This window comes from Giraffa tippelskirchi, chromosome 9, assembly GCF_054371585.1.
Source record: "Giraffa tippelskirchi isolate mGirTip1 chromosome 9, T2T-mGirTip1v1.2.pri, whole genome shotgun sequence".
In the NCBI taxonomy this organism is placed as follows: Eukaryota; Metazoa; Chordata; class Mammalia; order Artiodactyla; family Giraffidae; genus Giraffa; species Giraffa tippelskirchi.
The window spans coordinates 16,202,891-16,224,478 of record NC_137283.1 but is presented as its reverse complement, the minus strand read 5'-3'; the positions used below and the strand labels follow the sequence as shown (position 1 = coordinate 16,224,478).

Below are 21,588 nucleotides of genomic sequence, written 5' to 3'. Positions count from 1 at the left end.
TCCAGGGTGCATGAGCTTCAGCAGTTGCAGCACGTGGGCTCAGTAGCTGTGGCACACAGGCTCTGTTGCCTTGCAGCGTGTGGAATCTTCCCACATCAGGGATCAAACCTGTGTCCCCTGCATTGGCAGGTAAATTCTTAACCCTGGACCACTAGGGAAGTCCCCATAACCCTATATTATTATTATTTTATGTATTTTTAATTGGAGGACAATTGCTTTATACTATTGTGTTGGTTTCTGTCATATATCAACATGAATCAGTCATAGGCTTACATATGTCCCCTCTCTCTTGAACCTCCCTCCCACCCTTTCCCACCCCTCTAGGTTGTCACAGAGCACCGGTTTGAGCTCCCTGAGTCACACAGCAAGTTCCCACTGGCGATTTATTTTATATATGGCAATACATGTGTTTCCATGCTACCCTCTCAATTTGTCCCAGCTTCTCCTTCCCCCACTGTGTCCACGAGTTTGTTCTCTGCCAACAACTTGATATATGATTATGCTTTCCATTTTACAGCCAGCAAGCTCAGGCTCAGGGAGGTTATGTAATTTGTCCAAGGTCACACAGCAGATAAAAAGCCAAACCGCAAGAGCCAGTGATCTCAAGAGTGATGACACTATCTTGCCCCTCTGGAAGAATCGCAGAGAGAGGAGATGAAAACCCCAGGCTTTCCCAGTGGCACTTACTGTGCTAGGAGTTTGAATCTGAAAATAGGCCTCCAGTGCTCACTTTGGCAGCACATATACTAAAATCAAAAATAGGCCTCCGACTGGGATCTCCGGTGAACGGAGAACCAACCACCAGCTTTGGGAATTTTTGAGAGCTCCTACCCCAGAGTACCTTGAAAGCTCCCAGGGAAGGGGAGAGAGAATGAAAAGGGAAAGGTGAGTGACAGCCATGATGAAATCTCCTGCTTGGACAGGACACTTGGCTGGCATTTCTGTTCTGGCGAGTCACTATGGTAGGAAAGAGCAGAGAAACAAAAGGCAGCTTGGGAGTGGGGCTGGGGGAGATGGTGCCATCTGGCAGACTTTGTCTGTTCTCAGCCACTGTCTTAGCTCTGAGGGCAGGAACAGTCACACTCCCACATTGAGCCTCAAGGGTTCCTGGAATCATCATTCATTCTTTCTCAGATTTTAGCCTCCATGGATACCAGCTAAATGAACCCTATTTAAATAAATATATATATATATTTTATTAATAAGTCTGATGATCCAGTACACACTGTAAAAATCAACTGCCCTTTATTTTATTCCCACTCACTCCCAATTCTTTTCAACTCTTTCTGGTAGTTCTGATTATTTCTTTGGTTTTTATATGTATTTTCTCATTGTCAGACTTATATTGCTAATTTTTTTTTTCAGCTTTAGGTTTTACCTCTTTACTACTACAAAGGAATGTGAAGATTTAGCTCTTATATTGCCTTCCACATTTTCCTGTGCTGCTTTTGTTTATATCATCAATCTGCATTTACAACAGTCCAACCGCGAAACAAATTATCCAAGCTGAATCAGGAGTGTGCTATGATTATAATTCCTCTGCTAGATGTTCTGCTTTTCCTGGGGTAAGTGTGGCTTGGGTTTTTATTTACGTAATTGTCTATACATCTGTCACTAATTCATTCCCCATAATCTTTCCCTAAAGCAAAAAACAATCAAAAGATTTGGTCTCCCATTGCAGGTAAGAATACTTTAAAAGGGCTTACAGACTTCTATAACAAATATGTAGTTTCTTCAACAAATTAACAGCTTGAAAAAAGCAGGGGGAAGGGAAAATGTTATAAAAGAGACTTGAGTCATAGCAGTCAAATGCCATGTGCGGGGTCCTTGTTGGGATCCTCATCCAGACAAAGCAAGGACGCAAAGGTGTTGGAAGATAACTGGGTAATTTGAACATTGATTGGGCCTTAGCATGGACTAAACAATAAACCTGTTTGGACTCGGTGAATAATGGTATTATGGGTTATGTTTTATCATTTCCTCATCTGTTAGAGCTACTTACTAAAATATTTTGTGTGAGATGGTATCGTATCTGACATTTACTGTTGAAACACTCCAGGAAAAAAAAAATGGGTTTGGAAGATACATGAAAGATTGACAAAATATTGATTATTATTCATTATCAGTGAAGGGAGATGGGTATGTCCTTATACTATCCTCTCTGCTCTTGCATATGGTTGAAATTTTTCATAGTAGAAAGTTTAAAACAAAAAAGAAATTGACAAAGAAATGGAAGAAAGGAAAAGATTGCACAGGGCTGGCTGTGCAATTGGTGAGCTGGTTGTAGAAATAAAACCTTTTACGTATTGAGTACTAGCCCGTTTTGTGTCTAGTACGTGTTTTGGGTCTAGTAAGCGTTTTGGGTCTAGTACACAGATATAGAACTCGGGTTTCTGAAGCCTGCTGACCTTCCCAGGCTCCTACAGAGCTCGGGAGATGGGGATGGTGGGACCAGGGTGAGCACAGGGTCAGGAGGAGGGCTGCCAGGGCTGATGTTAAAGCACAGGAGAGGCTCAGGGACATGCTGGCAGGCCCCTGACACCCCTCTGCACCCAGCATTCACAGATGTCTCCTCCATGCCCTCCTCATACATCCTGGATAGTCTCCAAGAGCCCCTTGTAGCCATGACCTTGAGAAATCTTGATGTCAACAGCCAAGGGCTTACCGTCACTTAATAGGATGTAATTCACCTATTTAAGGTGTTCTATTCAGTGGTTTTTATTATAGTCACAAGGTTGTGTAACTATCACAAGTACAAAACATTTTATCATTATCTTTTATTATTGAAGTACGGTTGATTTACAATGTGGTATTAGTTTCAGGTGTGAAGTACAGTGATTCAGTTATATACACAATTATACATTCGGTTGATGGCTATTTGGGTTGTTTCCACTTTGTGGCGGTTATGAATAATGCTACTGTGTTTGTGTACAAGTTTTTGTGTGGACATACATGTTCTCATTTCTCTTGGGCTATCTATCTAGGAGTGGAATTGCTGGATCATATGGAAACTTTCTTTGAGCTTTAGAGGAACTGCCAGACTGTTTTCCACAGTGGCTGCAGATCTGGGCTGGGAAAGGAATGGATGGGGTAGAAGCAGAGAGTGACAGGGTGGTGAGGTCACCGTGGGGAGACTAAGGCCCAGAGAGGGGACGTGCCTTATGCACAGCCATACACTGAGGCAGGGCAAGGGGGGCTAATCATCTTGACAGCCTCAACTCCACCCCAGCAGCAAATCCCTTCCTACCAGTCCCTCCCAAAGGTTCCTGAAGTAACATCAGGATCGAGTACGTGTCTGAGGGGTGACTTAGAAGCTCTCTGCCATCTGGCCTTGCCTCTGCCTCATCGCATCATGTATTTTTTGTGTATTTTTTTATTTGGCTGCATTGGGTCTTACTTGCAGCACACGGGATCTTTAGTTGAGGCGTGTACTGTGGCATGTGGGATCTAGTTCCCTGACCTGACCAGGGACTGAAACTGGGCCCCCCTGCATTGGGAGCGTAGAGTCTTAGCCACTGGACCACCAGGGAATTCCCAGGGGGCTTTTCACTGTGGTTACGAAGCTGGTGTCTCCATGAGAAGACAAACTGCCTGAGAATAGAAAAAAGCAGACTTGAGAAAGCAACCAAGTCTGCATGATATCATTTGAGTCCCCGGCTCCAGCTACACTGAAGTAACTGACCACTGGGCATTTTAGTTATTGAACCAATTTACATTCATTAAGAAAAAAAAGAAAACTGCTTAAGCCAGATTGAGTTCTGTTTCTGTCAGTTGCCACTGCAATATTCCTTACACAATAATCCCCCATGTCTCCCACATATACCCATGCCCATCAGGTTCCACAGACCATACAAGGGAACCACACTGGCTTTTGCCTCTAAGAACAGATTTACCTGCTGTCCTCCAATCTAAGTCATCATTGTTTTTCTGAGTTGTGTTTTGCCACTGACTGTCAATCTTTAGTCTTCCATGTAAGGTGCCTTTCATACCACCATTATCAGTAAGTGGACATTTCAGGCTGCCCTAAATGGTTTCGGGTGCTAAGTCCAGGTTGATGGTAAAGGTGGAATGCTCACCTAGCAGTCTGATCCAAATTAAACTCCAAGAAGCAGACATAATAAGCAGTGCTCCCTGAACTTGTGTGCTGGTTCTGAGAACAGCCTGCCAAGACAAACTTGGCTTTTCCCTTTGACTTGCTGGTGCCAAGGACATACACATTTACCACCATGATGGGTGAGAACAGTCTCACACATTTTACCCACCCAACTTCACTACAGGGAAAAGGACAGACTGTGTGGGTCAAGAGGCAGACCGAGGACATGCTGTAGGAAAGAGGGTCCTACACTCAGTCCCTGTACTGTCTCCATTCCTGCCTGATTTGGACCTTTCTGTATATACCATACCACTCCTCACTTCGTCAGCAAGCAGTGAATTGTAGACATTTTCATCTGTGGACCTTGGCTGGTTCTCTTCCCTCTGCTTGGGATGCCTTTCTACACTGCAGAACTCTTTCAAGACCCAGATCAAAGGTTATCTCCCCTGGGAATCTTTGCTGCTTTAATATTTTAACAACTCTATGCGTCACTATGAATAGGCTTTAAAGGGTCTATCAGTGCTCCTGGGGTTACCCTAGAGGTCTGTGCCCATTTGTTACTCTGGAGGGCAGGATCAGAGCTTCCATCAGATTCTCAAAGAGGTATTGTGACCCAACGAATGATTAAGAACCAGCAATTTCTCATGTGTCTCTCTTATGAGTTCCTGAGGACAAGAGTCCCATCTTTTCCATTTTAGACTCTCCAGCACTGGTCCACAATAGATACTCGTAACGTTGCCAGAAGGCTGTGAGTGACCCACAGAGGTAATGTTTTTACAGGCAAAGACAAGAAAACAGGATGATTTAATTTGTACAGTCGAGTTGTTTGTTCTTGATTACAATGTTCAACATGTAGATTACATTCACCTCTTGGTACCAATAAGACCCTCTGCTACCTCCCTGGGACAGTTAATCCAGACAGAATTATTCCTGGGCAACCCTTACCTCTGTGTCTGCCAGCAATCACCCTCTCTCCCTTCTTACAACCATATGTAAGCTCTCTCTCAACCAGAATAACTTGGACATGAGGTCTTTGGTTCAGTGGAGTAGCCATGTATAGTACAGGTCTGCTGATTTAACAATGGATTTAATATAGTATGAATTCCAGATCAAGACCTCACATTACTTAACCACTGAAGTCTTTGAGGATCCCAAAGGCATTTGAGAATCTGGCAGTGTCTCAGGGTCACCAATTTACTTGATAGTATTAAGACAGAGAGAAAGTTTGCTAAGTCTGTCCTGGCCCTGGGTATTTACTCTGAAAAAGAGCTTGAGTAAGGTTTTGACACATTTGCTTCTCATGTCATTTGCAGGTGCAAAATGAACAACACAGAGAGTGTCATTTTGTTTATCCATTGGTCCTAAATTTTCAACAATGAAAATGTATTATTTGTGAAAGGGAAGTTATACAAATACTAACAAAAAATTAAAGGTGAAATGCAGGGTGTTTGGATTCCAAGAAAACAGGAGTTTACTGAGGTTTAAATGTCAGAATGACTGCATGTAATAATTAGGTTTAATTGACAATGCTTTTTCCAGAGACTGAATTTTTGCTGTTTTTTAATATTATCACTAGCTTGAGTGTCCCCCCTTTCTCTTACTTTTATTACTAAAGTCACCAGAAGGAACATTTAAAATATTTAAAAAATAGCTGTTTCTGGGCAAGTCACCCAGCATACACTTCTCATGTTTCCTCTGAGTTCAAATATGAAGGGGAGCCCGCCTCAGACAAGAACAATCCTTGCTGCACCCCCGCCAGCTCACGCACCCCCCTTTTCATTCCAAGAGGCTCCAGCTCAAATGAAAGTTATAAGGTTAAGCGCTACTCCAAGTTCCAGACACAGCTAACCCCTGCTTGGTCTTCAAAAAATAGAGGTCTGTAATTCCTTTTTGAACATGCCTTCAAAATGGAGGTCTTTGGCCATGAGCTCCTCTTCGACGTCATCCAGTGCCCACTGGTGATCCGTTAGTTCCAGGGCTTCCCACTCTGTCTGCAAAGGAAGAGAAATATGGGGGCAGGGAGAGAAGGGCTGTTACAGGAGCAGTGCTGATGTGCTCAGGCCTGGAGCGGGACACTCACTCAGTCCTATGAGGGAAGTGCTGCTGTCCCCTCACCCACCCCTGCCCCTAAGTTACAGACAGGAGACTAGGCTAAGAAAGAAACCATCTGTTCAGGTCCCTGGAGCTGGCAACTAATTACACTTCTCAAGTATTCTACTAATGCTGATTATTTTTGCCTTTAATTAGTAGGTCTCTAAAAAATGCTCTACAAAACTTAATGTGCAATATAAATGTTAGCTCACAGGTATGGGTTTTTAAAAATAATAATTTACACAATCCATCCCTTCAATGTGTGCAATTCAGTGTCTTTTAGTATATTCCTAAAGATGTGCAACCATCACTACTATGTAGTTCCAACACTACTGTCATGGCAAACATATTCTATATCAAACAGCAGACACTCCCATTATCCCCTCCCCCAACCCTTGGCAACTACTACTTCATTTTCTGAATCTTGTCATCTTTTCTGGATGCAGTATGTGGCCTTTTGTCACTGGTTTCTTTCACTTAACATTTTTTAAAAAAATTTATTTTGTTGAAGTATACTTGATCTACAATGTTGTCTTGGTTTCTGCCATACTGCAAAGTGATTCAGTTATACGTATACATTTAGTTTTTTTTCATCCTTTTCCATTATGATTTACTACAGGATATTGGTTATAGTTCCATTCTCATACCATGTTTTTAAGGTTCCTCTCTGTTGTGGCATGATTCAGCACTTCATTCTTTTTTATGGCTAATATTCCACTGCATACATTCCATTGTCTAGACATTGCATTATCTGTTCATCAGACAATGAACATTTGGATTGTTTCTAGTTTTGACTATTATCAGTAGTATTCTGAACATTCCTGTACTCAGTTTTTGTGTGAAAGTATGTTTTCAGTTCTCTTGAGTGTTTAGCTGAGAGTAGAATTGCTGGGTCATATGCTAAGTGTGTTTAATTTTTTGAGGAAAGGGTAAGAACTGCGTTCCAAAGCAGCTGCCCAAGCACCAGCACGTACAAGGGTTCCAATGTCTCTACATCCTTGTCAATACTCGTTATTGTCCATCTTTTTTATTATAACCATACAAGTGAGTGTGAAGTGGTATCGCACCAAAGTTTTGATTTGCAAAAACCGCCAATGACTAATGATGTTGGGCATCTTTTCATGTGCTTAGCTTATTGGGTATCTGTGCGTCTTCTTTGGAGAGATGAGTATTCATATCCTTTGCCAACTTTTTACTGGATCATCTTTTTATTGTTGAGTTCTAAGAGTTCTTTATTCTGAATCCTGGACCCTTACCAGATATATGATTTGCAGACACTTTCTCCGATTCTATGGGATGGCTTTCTACTTTGTTAATAGTGTCTTTTGAAGCACAGAAATTTTCATTTTGACAAAGTTCCACTTATCTATTTTTCCTTTTGTTGCTTACACTTTTGAGGTCATATCTAAGAAATCATTGCCTAATCTAAGGTCACAAACATTTACACCTGTTTTCTTTTATAAGCTTTCTAGTTTTAACTCTTGTATTTAGGTCTTTGACCCATTTAAAAACTTTTATTCAAAATATTTTTCATTGTGGTAAATATTAATATACATATGACACAAAATTTGCCATTTTAACTACTGTTAAGTATACAATTTAGTGGCATTTTTTAGGTTCACAATGTTGTGCAACCATCACCACTAACTATTTCTAAATTTTTCATCCCCTGAAACAGAAACGCTGTACACAATAAACAGCAAAACTATTCTTTCTCTCACTGAATCATTTTGGCACCTTTCTCAAAAATCATTTGATCTACATGTATGAGTTTATTTCTGAACTCTCAATTCTTTAAAAAATTTTTTTTTTTTTTTAATTTATTGGCTGCACTGCACAGCATGTGGGATCTTAGTTCCCTGGTCAGGGATTGAACCTGTGCCTCCTCCACTGGAAGCACACAGTGTTAACCACTGGACCATCAGGAAAGTCCCTATTGAATGGAACATCAGTTCTAGTCCATTGATGTGCATGTCTGTCCATACGGCAGTCCCACACAGTCTTGATTACTATAGCTCAGAAAGTTTTCAGATCAGAAAGTCTTGAGTCTTCCAATTCTGTTCTTATTCAACATTGTTTCACCTATTCCAAAGCCCTTTCACTTCCATATTATCTTCTGGATCAGACTGCCAATCTGCGCAAGAAAAGCTGGTGGGATTTTGAGTCTGTAGATCAGTAGATCAAGGAGTACTGCCATCTTGATAACAGTAAGTCAAGATAATATGTACATGGATATATTTGCATTTATTTAGGGCTTCTTTAGTTTCTTTCAGCAATATTTTGCAGTTTTCATGGTACAAGTCTTGCTGTTTTGTTAAATTTATTCTTATCCTTTTTGATACTATTATAAATGGAATGATTTTCTTAATTTCTATTTTTCAGATTCTTTATTACCAGTGTGTAGAACTATGATTGATTTCTGAAAACCTTGCTGAATGTATTACATGTAATAGCTTTTTTGTGGATTCCTTTTAGGATATTCTATATAAAAGACCACATTACTTGCAAACAAAGAGTTTTACTTCTAAAACTGTATTTTTTTTTAAAATTTTGGCTGCACTGTGTCTTCACGGTGATTCATGGGCCTCTCTAGTTGCAGCATCTGGGCTTAGCTGCCCTGTGGTATGTGGGATTCTAGCTCCCTAACCAGGGATCCAACCCGAGTCCCCTGCATTGGAAGGCAGATTCTTAACCACTGGACCACCAGGGAAGTCCCTACTTCTTCCTTTCTAATCTAGATGCTTTTTGTTTCTTTTTCTCGCCTAACTGCCCTGGCTAGAACATCTAGAATAATGTTGAATAGAAGTGGTCATAGTGGACATCTTTTGTCTTGTTCCTATCCTTAGGGGCAAAGCTTCCAGTATAAGTATGTTAACTGTGGGTCTTTCATAAGTATCTTTCATCAAGATGAGCAAATTCCTCTCTATTTCTGGTTTTCATCATGAAAAATTAGTGAGATTTTACTGTGTAAAATTATATTGGATTTTACAAATTCAAGAATCATTGTATGAAAGGCTCAAATAATTTAGATTTTTTTGGGGGGGAAGCCACATGGCCTGTGGGATCTTAGTTCCTCCACCAGAGATTGAACCTGGGCCCTTGGCAGTTAAAAGAGTGTGGAGTTCTAATCACTAGACTGCCAAGGTATTCCCAATTTAGATTTTACTGAATGAAATTTATATTCGGGTCCAAAAAAGTTCAAAATATTCCAAATGTCTACCTGGCATCTCTGATTGGGCTATTTTTATAACTTCATTTACACTGTGGATTAAATTGGGTGAGCATTTAAAAACCATTGAAAGTACCAAGAATCTCTAACTAACTTATCAGATGATTCTGTCTCTGGAATAAGAGACATGTAAATGCAAATACATTTTCGCTAAACTTAAAATGATGGAACCATATATATATATACCACACTCACTTCAGGGAATTCATCTTTAAAAGTAACTCTGGTAACACCTTTGAGCTTCAGTGAAGCTGGGAAGAGAAGTGAGTGTACCTTAAAAGCTTTGTTGGTGTCTGCGGGCATGGCCATGGCGGCTCCAGTCATCTGCTCCTGCATCATTCGTGACTGGTCAGCAGCTGCAGTGTAAGACACACCCCAGTCAGTGCCAGGGCACAGCAAGCACCCGGGAGCCTCAGGGAAGAATGGTTCTCACACAGCACTTACAGATGCTTGGCAGTGGGTTAGAGAACCATGGGACAGTTCACCAACTGGCCTTGTCACACACTTTGTGAAAGTCACTTTACCTCTTGCAAAAAATGGACGTGATAACAGCAGGAGAAAGAAGATTAACTAAAGGAAGCTCTAAACTTTATTTCAAATTTAAATAACATGAGCAATACCTTTGAGTTACTGAGCAACACCAATATGCCAGGTACTTGACTACGTGCTCCAGGTATCCACCTTATCTACTCCTCACAGCAAACCCAGAAGTCAGTTATTAAGGTCCCTCTTTTACAGGTAGGCAAACAGAGGACTGGTGTGGTTAAGTAACTTGCCCAGGGTCTGAGCTATTTAAGTAAGAGAGCCAGGACTGGTACTGGTCTCTAGTCAATGGGCGAACTGATCAAACTGGCCTTCTCTCAGCTTCAGATTTACATTTACAGGCTTACATTGCTGGTGCTGGATCCCTCATAGGAGGGTATCAGACTCCGCGTAACTAAATACTGTCCCTGCGATTAATGAGGAGAATTCAGACCTTCAGTCTGACCTTGGGATGTTTAAGACTCTTTCAGAATACCTCAGAAACTTAGGAATAAGTTTAGGGAATGAAGTACCATATTTCACTCTGTTCAATACAACACAGCCGACATAATCACTCTGGCCCTGGAATGAAGGACTCAGCTATTGAAGTAATTGCCTCTTACCATTATCTTGGCCCAAAATCAGAGAGTAGATGCTCCGAAGCCCAAAGACGTTGAGGAAATACCAGGATGCAGAACTCACCCTAGGAAGCAAAAGTGAAACAGTGTAGGTAGTTATTTCAGAATAAACTAGTTCATACATTTCTACCACCCAAAGTTGTTCAGAGTCCGTAAAGGAACCACCTGGGGTCAGCCAATAGTCATCCAGAGAACAACCAAAGTAGACATACACATTGTGAAGGCCATGTTACAAACATTAATAGTTATAGCTCTCTGCAGGCAAACAGCTGAGCCTTGCGGACAGACTTGGCTCGAGGCTTGTCAAACCTCGATTCTTCCACTCACTTCAGACAGTTGCCATGAGGGTAAAATGAGGTAATATATGGAGAATAACGGCTCCTTTGGCATTCAGTAGCAGGAACTGAAATCACAACTGGTGGGCTTCATTTAATCAGGGAATACAAATTTTGTTTTAATTATCCTGCCCACATAGTGGGTTTTCAAACCATTTATTATTTGTAATCATGATAACAACACACACTTGTTAATGATATATATAATAAATGCAAATAATACTGAAGTACGTAAGATATAAATTGAAAGAGGCCTCCTGTCCTGAATCCCATTCTCTAAAGAAACCACTAGTGTTAGTAGGCTTCATATTGAAGACTGTAGTGATTGGAAAAGCCATTTCAAGTTTTGAACTATATCCCCAAGCTCTCCTTAGGTTAGGTTTCCTGCCTTGCCTCAGTGAAGTTAATATGCTTGCATATAATGAAAAACTAAAACGAGTGTAAGAAATGATACAGAGGGAAAGGACCCACATTTCATTCCAATACTTGGGTCACACTTATCTGTACATAATCTTTCAGACTGGTAAGCTAGTTCAGTGTGGTTCCAGGCTCCTTTGTCCACACAAGCATGTCAGAAACATACTTGTCCAGGTGCTGAGAAAAGATAAAACAGCTTTTCTCCCCTCCGTGAAGTTCGTGTTTAGCCTACAGGAGACTAGAAGGTCAAAGTGTAACAGCTGTGCTACTTGTAGTGAGTATAGCTTTTCTCCTCTGGGGGAAGTGTGCACAGCCAAGACTCTCCCAGCGCCCAGTCTATCCTGTCCCTCCCAAACCACCACAGACTGCTCTAACTGGGGAGTGAGTCAGATCAGCAATGGTGACCCCCATTGCCCATTCTCCTCCTCCTATTGTCTGGCTATTTTATTTTATCCTAGTCTATTCAGTTTTATTTTGGCTATGCTGGGTCTTCGTTGTGGTGTGCAGGCTTCACTAGTTATGGTGTGCTGGCCTAGTTGTCCTGCCGCACGTGGGATCCTAGTTCCCTGACAAGGGACTGAACCCGTGACCCCTGCATTGGAAGGTGGACTCTTAACCACTGGACCACTAAGGAAGTCCCTGTCTGGTTTCCATTAGATGCTAGTCTCTGGGAAGCCACAGACAAAATAATCTTGGAGAGACCACATGAAGAAGCACTACTGTGTTCCAGAGGCTATAGCACTGTCCTAAGAGCGCTTTATATTTGGGGTTTTATTACTCTGATATAAAAAACAGAATGGTAAATAAGACACAAGTGCTGGATTTGGACAGACTTGTGGTCAAATCTCAATGGCTCCACTTCATAGGGTTGCTATGAGAATAAAATAATATATGGAATGTATCTAGCACAGTGACTAGTACCAGTGAAAAGGATTAACATTGTTATTGGAAGTAATGTATTTTGAAACAAATAATACCAACATCCACTTCCAAAAGCTCCAGGGCATTTACTGTTAAAAAGTTTGCTTTGGCCAGAGTTCCAGCCTTTAACTTTTTTAGGGGGGACACATCTACTTTTTTGAGCTCCTAAGACCCAAGAAGCTAGGGGAAAGAGCTTTATACATTCTCTCCTTTTGCAAGAAAACTCATGTAAAACTTACCATAATCTGTGGCATTCTGAGTGGAGTTTCAATGAGGAAAACTCCAAAAACCTATTACAGTGAAGCAGGCAAACTGAAAATCCTGCTGCTTAAGAGATCCCCGTTTTAGCTTTTGGTTGGTGTTTTTACTCAATAGAAGAAAGTCCTTACCAGGAGGCATCTAATGTAAGTAGTTCAATTCCTTGCTGTAGCATAGGCTTAAAACGGAGGGTCAGTGGAAACGGGACCTTGGCTGCAGAAAAGAAAGAAAAAGTTCAGAATCACGCCCAGCTTCCTCTGTAGAACAGTTTAATAAGTGTGATGCACATATTTCCCTGAGGAGGTGGGAACTCTGTACCATACAGTGTTTAGAAACTTATTTCCACAAAGAGACTTATGTCACTTTCTGAAGAATTCACACTCAAAGTCACTCTATTTTAGTTCTTTGAACAACATTAGATTCTCTAGTGCTTAAGAAGTAGGGGCTCAAACTGAACTGTGCCCTAAAATCTGGAAAAGAAACCAGCACTAGTCTGTTAAACCCAAAGTGGAATACATACGCACAAAGAACTACATTATCGAGACACCAAGTTCATTTAAATCAAAGCAGCTCACAAACAAATCGACAAACAACTGACCCCAACACCTCAAAAATGAAGTCAAGAAAGAAACAGGCTTCCCTTCCTCCTACTCACTAGGACACCAAACTAGTTTTGGACACAAATTAGTAAGCCACTCGTTTGAGTCCCTTAGTGAAAAAAGCATCCATGCCATGAATGTATGAACGCTTTGGGATAAGAGCCATGAAATCAGAGCATCATAAATTTTTTTGTTCAAGGACTGTTGTCCGTTTCCCCTCGAGAACATAGGACCCGGGACAGTAGTATGTCAGCAGCGCCTGGATTTCTGAGTAGGGTCGGGAAAGGATCAAAGATGAAGTAAACCCGAAGTCTTCTGAGTCTGTATCTTACTTGTGACAAAACCTGAAAACGTCATGTTGATCCATCCACCAATAAGAATCATAGGCAGGACATTGGTGACATTGCCTTTCATCATGTCTGTGAGCATGGTGGGGTCTAAAACAGAAAAACAAGCAACCAATAGCTGTTACCATTGTTGGTAGGGATTTACTCCTTGTTTTCTGTAACTTTTTAATTTACTTGATAAAATTAGTATAAGTAATACAAGTTCATTGTACAAAGTTCAGACAACAAAGAAACATAGAATGTGGACAGTTCCTCTGCCTACTGTCTAAACACTTTTAACTGTTGTATATTCTTCTATCTTTATATGTCAATATAAACATGCATATGTAGCTATACATGTATATATGTATATACACACAATAGTTTCTTTCTGTATATAGATACATGAAGGGATACTATGCTTACTACTCTGCTTCTTAATTTAAAGAATTAACATATTGTGACATTTTATGTTTCCATATCGGTGTAATATGGCTCATTATTTTTAATGTCTGCATAGGCGTCCACTGTGGTCACACTCATCACTTCTGGGGTTAGACCTATAGATTGTTTATTGGCAAAAAAAAAAAAAAAAAAATGTTGCCAACAACTTCCTTGTACATAAATCTGCAAAGTTGTGTAAGTGTTTCTGTGAGAGAAACTCTTAGAAGAATTTCTGGGCCAAGGGATTTGACCATTTAAAACTGACTTTCAGCAACAGTAAGAGGACTTCACTTTCCATGACCTTGACAGTAGCAGCTTTGGTCAAGCTTTTCAATCTTTTCTAATTTAATGGGTTAAAAGGGACACCGTGTTTTAATTTGCATTCCACTGATTTTAGTCATGTCAAGTATCTTTCCATATACTTATTGGTCTTTTGTTTCTTGTAGGTTTGCTAAAAGACTTATTATTGAAATCAATTCCAGTACCTTCTGTCTGGGTTTATGATACTGGTTATCTAACCTAAAGAAATAGGTACTGAAATAAATGGATAAGTAAAACCAAATAATATGTTATTTTTGTTTTACTTTAAAGATGTTGTATTTTTCACATGACTGGGATCAGAGGAAGTAAGAAATCTGTTAGAGGAAAAACTATAGGGGGAGAGCAAGCAATCATGTCTGACAAAGAAATGAATCACCGAGGGAAGCATTTAGGCAGAATCTGGGAGTCATCTGCCAGCAACAGGATTGTACTGCATGGGACCTGGGACTGGAATGCTTTCCAGCCGTGCCCCTCAGAGCCCTAGGTCCTGAGGAACAGCAAAGGGGAGAGGCCTAGGGACAGTGGCCCTACTCACTGCCCCCTTAGCCGAGAGCTCTTGCTTTTAATCCACTTTATACATTGGAGTTCCCAATGTATAAGATTTATCTGAAAAAGAGAATGCCCCCTTTTGTAGATCCCAGTATCCGATGATCCCTAAGTTCCCTCAGATTACTGTCTTATACCATTTAAATGTCAAATAAAAGGACATCCTCCCTGCTCATCCCCCTATCATGTTTAAAATCTTCCTTAAATATGAGAGAGGGGAATAAACATACCAGTCATAGGAGAAGGTGGCACAACCTTCCTTTTAGTTTTTTTGAAAAATCCATCCTCTGGGTTGTTGAAGTAATATTTTCGTGTCAGGAAAGACTAGTAGAAAAAAGAACTTTTTAAGTCTTAAAACTGTGACATAGAACATTGTCAAATTATTCCCCCGAGGTTTAGTCAGAAGGCCCTTGGAATATGCTATTACACTCGGAGCTGGCAGCCTACTTGGCAGCCGACCTGACATTTTAGCTGAGTCACATTTGAAAACGATTTCCCAAGAAGAGCAAGTCACAATGACAGCAAACACCACTAGGCCACAGCTTAATTACTGACTTGCCTGCCTTCAGCTTTCCCCGAAGAGTCCCCTTATAAAACATTCAGATATCTACTGTCCTCAACAGTGAATCGTGGAGCTTGTAATAAAAGATAAATGAGTACCTGTTTGGGAATGTATTTTCCATTTTCCCTGAGGACTCTGCTTCGAATTAGGACTTGACTGAAGGGGGAAAAAAAAAAAAAACCAAACCAAGACAATGAGATTTTTAAAAGTGAAACTCTAGAAGAAAATGAGAGAATAAAGTAGAAAACCTATTTAAACACAAGAGAAGGCCTATTTGGCAATAGCTCTGTGCGGAAACTTTTCAAAATACAAGTGTCCTTACAACCAACAGGACATATTTAACCCAACACTCAACTTTCCACAAGAGGTTTTCAGAAGTGACTCTTTCTGAACAAAGATTTCTGAGGAAGGCACATTTGGGACATTACACTTTTTCTTACTTTATAATGAGCTAAGAAAGAACTTTTCTCGAGTAAAAAGAGTAGCAGTTGGATGCTACTCAAAGGACCTGGGGGCAGAAGGGAGGAAGGGTGAGGATAAAAGAAGGAAGTTTAAAAAAAACACAAACAAAAAACCAGAGAAAGGATTACAGGGCTTGACAGGGTTGTTACCTGACAGACAACAAATACAAATTCTACTCAGGGTGCAGATGTTAATAAGCTCTCAGTAAATACTTACTGAATTAATAAATGAAATTATCTGGTGATATGTGAACACAGTTGATCCTTACAGATAACAAAGTGTACCAAGTGGGCAGTGTGAGAACAAACATCAAACAGAAGAGATCAAAATGCTAATTTTTCTAGGTTTTCAAAAGTCATTAAGAGGGGAGGAAAAAACCTCCTTAATGGAAATCCTTCTTGAAAAGTGAAACAAAACAAAACAAAAGACGGTAGACACAAGCCTAAAGAGTTGAGAGGTGATATGTTCCATTCCCTGGGAGCTAGACTAAAGCTATTCATAATGTGGCCTGTGTCACAATGTCGGTCTGTGGTGAGGTGAGAACACTGAGACTAAAGGTTTAGAAACTTTTATAGTAATCTGACATTGTCCAAACATCCAAATATGTGGTCAAAAAATTTTTACCAAAGCACCAGCCCGTGACAGACTGAAAATTAAAAAACCAAAACTGGTCCTTTACCACGGACAGTTTAAGTAGCACTGGGTCTAGAATAATAAGTAAAAATTTAAGCTCTGCATTTGCACAGATGGGTTCGAATATTGGCTCTGCCACTTGTTAACTATGTGATCCTGGGTGAGTCCTTTCAATTTCCTACGCTTCCATTCATATTGTACATAATAACAGGCTTATTCTCATTGAACAAATACTTCTCGAGCTTCTGGGTGCCATGTTATGTGACATGAATAACAGCGATCAAAAAGCAAGTATCTTGGACTTCCCTGGAGGTCTGGTGGTTAAGAATTTGCTCTTCTACTGCAGGAGGCATGGGCTGGATCCCTAGTCAGGGATCCTGCATGCTGCAGCCAAGAAAAAAAAAAAAAAAAAGGTAGGTATCTCAAGAAGGTTAAAGTCTAGTAGGGGAGAAAAACAGTAATCAAATAACCACAGGAATAAATGTCAAATCCATCTGTTATATACCAGGAAAGAGAGACAGATAATCTGAGTGTGTTAACAGGGGGATGTGACTGAGTCTAAGAAGTCAAGGTCTTGGAGAAAGCTTTCCTGAAGGGGTATGATGAAGCTGAAATCTTAAAGACTAGTAGAGACAACCTTGGCAAAGAGTTGGAGCATGGGCAAAAGCCCTGAGGCAGGAGTAAGCACTGCTGTTTCTGAGGACCAGGGAAAACACCATAGGGCTGGAAGAAAGAGGACTACAGAAAGAAACATGGTGAGATAAGGCTTGAGAGGTTGGCAAGAGCTAGACGATGTAAGTGAGTCTCAGTGGTACTTTTAAAAAATTGTGGTGAAAAACATTAACATAAAATTTACCACATTTAAGTGCACAGTTCAGTAGTGTTAAGCATATTCACGCTGTTGTGAAACAGATCTCCGGAACTTTTTCATCCTGCAAACCTGCAACTCTATTCTCATTGCACAATAATGTCCCCATTCCCCATCTCCCAGCCCCTAGTAACTGCCATTCTCCTTTATGTTGCTGTGAATTTCACTATTTTAGATACTTCATGTAAGTGGAATCATATAGATATTACCTTTTTGTATCTGGTCTGTTTTGTTTAGCCTCATGTTCTTAAGGTTCATCTGTGTTGTAACCATGTGACACAATTCCTTTCTTTTTAAGGGTTCCACTGTATTTTAATCTTTATCTTAAAAGCAAAAGGGGGGAGGAAAGGGAACTCCTGTTGGTGGGACTGTAAATTGGTACAACCTTTATGAAAAACAATATGGAGGTTCTTCAAAAAAATAAAAATAGAATCACATTACATATACATACTTGTATATATATATATGCAACCCTGTGTTCACTGCAGTATTAGTCACAATAGCTCAGATATAGAAACAGCCCCGAGGACTTCCCTAGTGGTCCAGCAGTTAAGAATCTGCCTGCCAATGCAGGGGACATGTGTTCGACCCCTGGTCCAGGAAGATTCCACGTGCCATGGGGAACTAAGCCTGTGCACCACAACTACTGAAGCCCATGAGCTCTAGAGCCCAAGTGCTGCAACTCCTGAAGCCTGAATGCCCTGGAGCCTGTGCCCTGCAACAAGAGAAGCCCGAGCAAGGAGAAGCCCATGCACCACAACTGGACAGCAGCCTTCACTCTCTGCACACAGAGAAAGTCTGCACACAGCAAAGAAAACCCAGCACAACCCCAAATAAATAATAATTTTTTTAAAATCCTGAAAGGATAAAGACAACATGATATATGTATAGACACACACACCGGAATATTAATTCAGCCATGAAAAAGAAGGAAATCCATTCACTTGCAACGACATGGACAAACCATGAATACATTATACAAAATGAAATGAGCCAGACCCAAAAAGACAAATACTGTATGATTTCACTTATATGAAGTACCTAGAGATAAAGTAGAATGGTGGGTCTCAGGAGTTGGGAGAGAAGGAAATGAATTATTATTTAATAGGCTCAGAGTTTATGTTAGGGGTCAGGAAAATATTGTGGCAGTGTATGGTGGTGGCAGTTGCACAACAAGGTGAATGTACCTAATGGCACTGAATTGTATACTTAAAAACAGTCAAAGTGGGGCTTCCCTGGTGTCTCAGTGGTAAAGAACCTGCCTGCCAATGCAGGAGACACGGGTTCAGTCTGGTTAGGGAAAATCCCACATGCTGCAGAGCAACTAAACCTGTGTGCCACAACTACTGGGCCCACACACTTAGAGCCAGTCTTCTGCAACGAGAGAGGCTACCGCAATGAGAGGCCTGTGGACCCCAAGTAGAGTAGCTCCTGTTCACTGCAACTAGAGAAAAGCCTGTGCAATAATGAAGACTCAGCACAGCCAAAATAAATAAAATTAAATTTAAAAAAAAAGAAAGCAGAAAATTTATATGTATTTTACCACAGTTTTTTAAAGAGCAAAAAGCAAATATTAAAGGATTTTAAGCTCAATTCTTCACATATGTCACTTAAGGTGATTACCACTGTACTTAGCGTACCCTGAGCACTAAAATAATAGTATTTCCTATTTTCCCGTTGCATGTTTTATCACTTGGACTAAAACTCCCTGAGAGTAGGGTCTTGTCATATTTTGCACCCCCTAGCATACAGCACAGTGCAGGGCACGTGGTAAGTTGTCAAGAAAACCTTGTTCACTATAGAGAATTCAGGACTTCCACAGGCTGAACAGAAATTCAGATAGATCTCTCTTTATACTGCTGAGCAATTTTGCATAAGTGGGGTTAAGAATCATGAGAGGCATTTAAACCTTGAAATAAGGCCAACTTAAATTATCCTATATATTTTAAATCCTCAGTTTCTCTTAAGGTCTGCAAATTCTACAAGAATTTTTGAATTTTGCATTTTTAATTTCCATTAGTATCTAAAAATAAGTCCCTGCTAGACTAAGCACAACAACACAACAACTGGTGATAAAGGTAAAGCTTATCGTCTGCAGTCGTAATTTGCAAGTGAAAAACATTTTCTCGATCCTTTTGTAGTTCATGAGTGTGATGATTGGGTGTTCACGCTGGTGCATGACATGTGCCTCCCTGCAAACCTTGTTACGACACCGGCACATTACCCGTCTGACGTGAAAAAAAAAAAATTTTTTTTTCTTAAAATAAAACTCTAGTTTTCAAAGTCAGTATTTTTCAAACTGGAGTTTCACATTCTTAAAGATCTGTTTGTTTTTCCTTTCCAAAAAGTAACTATATTCTACACGCTTGAGAGTCCCTTTTTACATACATTCTATTCCCAAATATGGTCTAATGTTTTTTCATTTATATATTTCTCAATTTTGGTTTAACACATTTTAAAAAAATTTTAGTAACCTCTGAGGCAGCAAAACCTTAACTTATGAAACCAAATGTCCCATTTGTGATCATTCAGGCTCATGGAAACTCATACGGTATCTAGAGGAATGTTTTACAGACATCATCTAAAATTTAGTCCCCACTCCTGCTCTGTGAGGCATGTCCTGTTATCATCTCCATTTCGCAGATGAACAAGTGAAACACAGGGGTAACTCAGCCAAGGAAACTCAGCTAGTGGGGGCCTGATGAAGCCGGGCAAGCTGACATGACCCCTGTACTTTCTTGCCCAAGGTCATAAGAGAGTGAGATTGCCGGAGAGGGGAGGGCGCTGACCTGTCGGAGACTTGTTCCTGGGTGAGCTTCTTGTCGCTTTGCAGCAGGATGGACACGTAGTGGCGGATCATGCCCACGAAGAAGGTGATGATAACGATAGGCAGGACCACCCAGAGGCGGATGTTGGAGTCAAGCAACAGCTCCGGCCCTGCCATCTTCAGAGAGTAGGCTCCCGGCCGAGTGTAACCGAGGTTCTTTCCTTCGGGGCACCGGGTCCTAGTTGAGGCCGCCTCTGGGCCTTCTCACGCCCCTCAGCCAGGCGAGCCCGGGACCCTACAGCCGCGTTGTCCCTTGAGTCCTGCCCCCAAACCGGGCCGCCGGGCCGCCCACTTCCGGCGCGGACGTTTCATGTCACGGCGAGGGCGCGATGCAGTGGCGTCAGTGTGGCGTCGTACCGGGCGGGAAAGTCGAAGAGGAAGGCTGGCGACCCCTTCTCCGCGGGTGAGTGGGGCCTCGGTCGTCGTCTGTCGAGGCCTCGCGTCTTTACGGCCAGGTTTCTTGGTCCCAACAGAGCTTGGCCTTTCCCTCTGAGCCTCCGTGCCCTCAACCTCAGCTTCTTCAGCTGTGTAGTCGCGGGATAATATCTCCAGGTACCTCTCTGCGTCCTCAGAGACTTGACTCCCATCCCCGCCCCCCGCCCCTCCCAGGAGGACCGAGTCCAGGCGGCCCTCCGGGTTTCCCCGGGTTTGAGGCTGCTGGACAGGTTAGCACGTGTTAAGGGCGTGTTCCCTGAAGTCCTGAGGCCATGACTTGCCTTAGTTTTTCCTTCTGTAGAATGGTTGATAATGCTTGTAAATAGTAAACGAGGCAAAGGATAAAGAAAATGCTTAGCATGATGCTTGGTAAGTAGTAAATGGTAAATATTGTTGGAAGCCACTATTATGGGTGGTAGTTAAGAGGCAGATAGATCCTGCAGCCGGATTGCTAAGTTGGAATCCCAGCTTTGCCACTGAATGTGAGAATAATGGTGTGTGTGTGTGTGTATGTGTGTGTGTGTGCGGGCGCACATGTGCGCCCGTGCGCTCAGTGGGTCAGTCGTGACCCACTATTTGCAACTGCATGGACTGTGGCCCGCCAGGCTCCTCTGTTCATGGAATTTTCCAGGCAGAAATACTGGAGTGGGTTGCCATTTCCTACTGCAGGGGATCTTCCCGACCCAGGGATCGAACTCAGGTGTCTTGAAAGTAATGGTGCCTACCTCAAGAAGTTTTGTGAGAAATAAACGAAGTATTAGATATAAAAGACTTAATAGTTTTTGTTGGATATTAGTATTTACCTTCCTGCCAGCCATTCTCATTTAGGGAATATTCTCAGAATTTTTTTTTTAATGCTAGGTACCACATTGGGCCCTAGGGATACCTGAGATAAACAACACTGGATTCTTGCTCTCAAGGAGCCCCTCAGTCTAGGGTGTCCTAAGGTTTCTTACATATACTCTGGAGCAGGAAAGCTGGAAGAGTAATCTCCTTTGGGGATAGGAGTCCAGTTTTCAAGGAAGAAGACATTTGATTGAGACTTTAAGGAGAAGGAGTAA

At 41.4% G+C, this 21,588-nt stretch overlaps 2 protein-coding genes and 1 non-coding gene across 52 annotated transcripts in view; 2 read left to right on the top strand and 1 right to left on the bottom strand.

Annotated features, from left to right (window-relative positions):
• Positions 1-2,762: 2,762 nt before the first annotated feature.
• Positions 2,763-20,375, bottom strand: EMC3 (ER membrane protein complex subunit 3). The gene is made up of 8 exons (XM_081527921.1): positions 20,055-20,375; positions 15,401-15,458; positions 14,971-15,064; positions 13,436-13,540; positions 12,636-12,717; positions 10,559-10,638; positions 9,687-9,769; positions 2,763-6,084 (listed from the first exon to the last, which is right to left on the bottom strand). Exons 1-8 carry the CDS (start codon positions 20,207-20,209, stop codon positions 5,956-5,958), a joined length of 786 nt encoding a protein of 261 aa, XP_081384047.1. The 5' UTR covers positions 20,210-20,375; the 3' UTR covers positions 2,763-5,955.
• On the top strand, positions 19,395-19,499 carry LOC145522141 (small nucleolar RNA U13). Its single transcript, XR_014065951.1, has one exon. It is a non-coding gene; the product is annotated as a small nucleolar RNA U13 (small nucleolar RNA).
• A 67-nt stretch (positions 20,376-20,442) lies between the features above and the next one.
• The window catches only part of FANCD2 (FA complementation group D2), a 52,989-nt gene continuing 51,843 nt past the window's right edge, over positions 20,443-21,588 (top strand). For 27 of the 50 annotated variants that reach the window (XR_014064753.1, XR_014064761.1, XR_014064751.1 and 24 more), the window contains exon 1: positions 20,443-20,644. The gene's annotated coding sequence lies outside the window, so the exon portion shown is untranslated. The remainder of the gene's footprint in view (positions 20,645-21,588) is intronic. The other 23 variants (XR_014064763.1, XR_014064748.1, XR_014064752.1 and 20 more) reach the window with 1 other exon arrangement.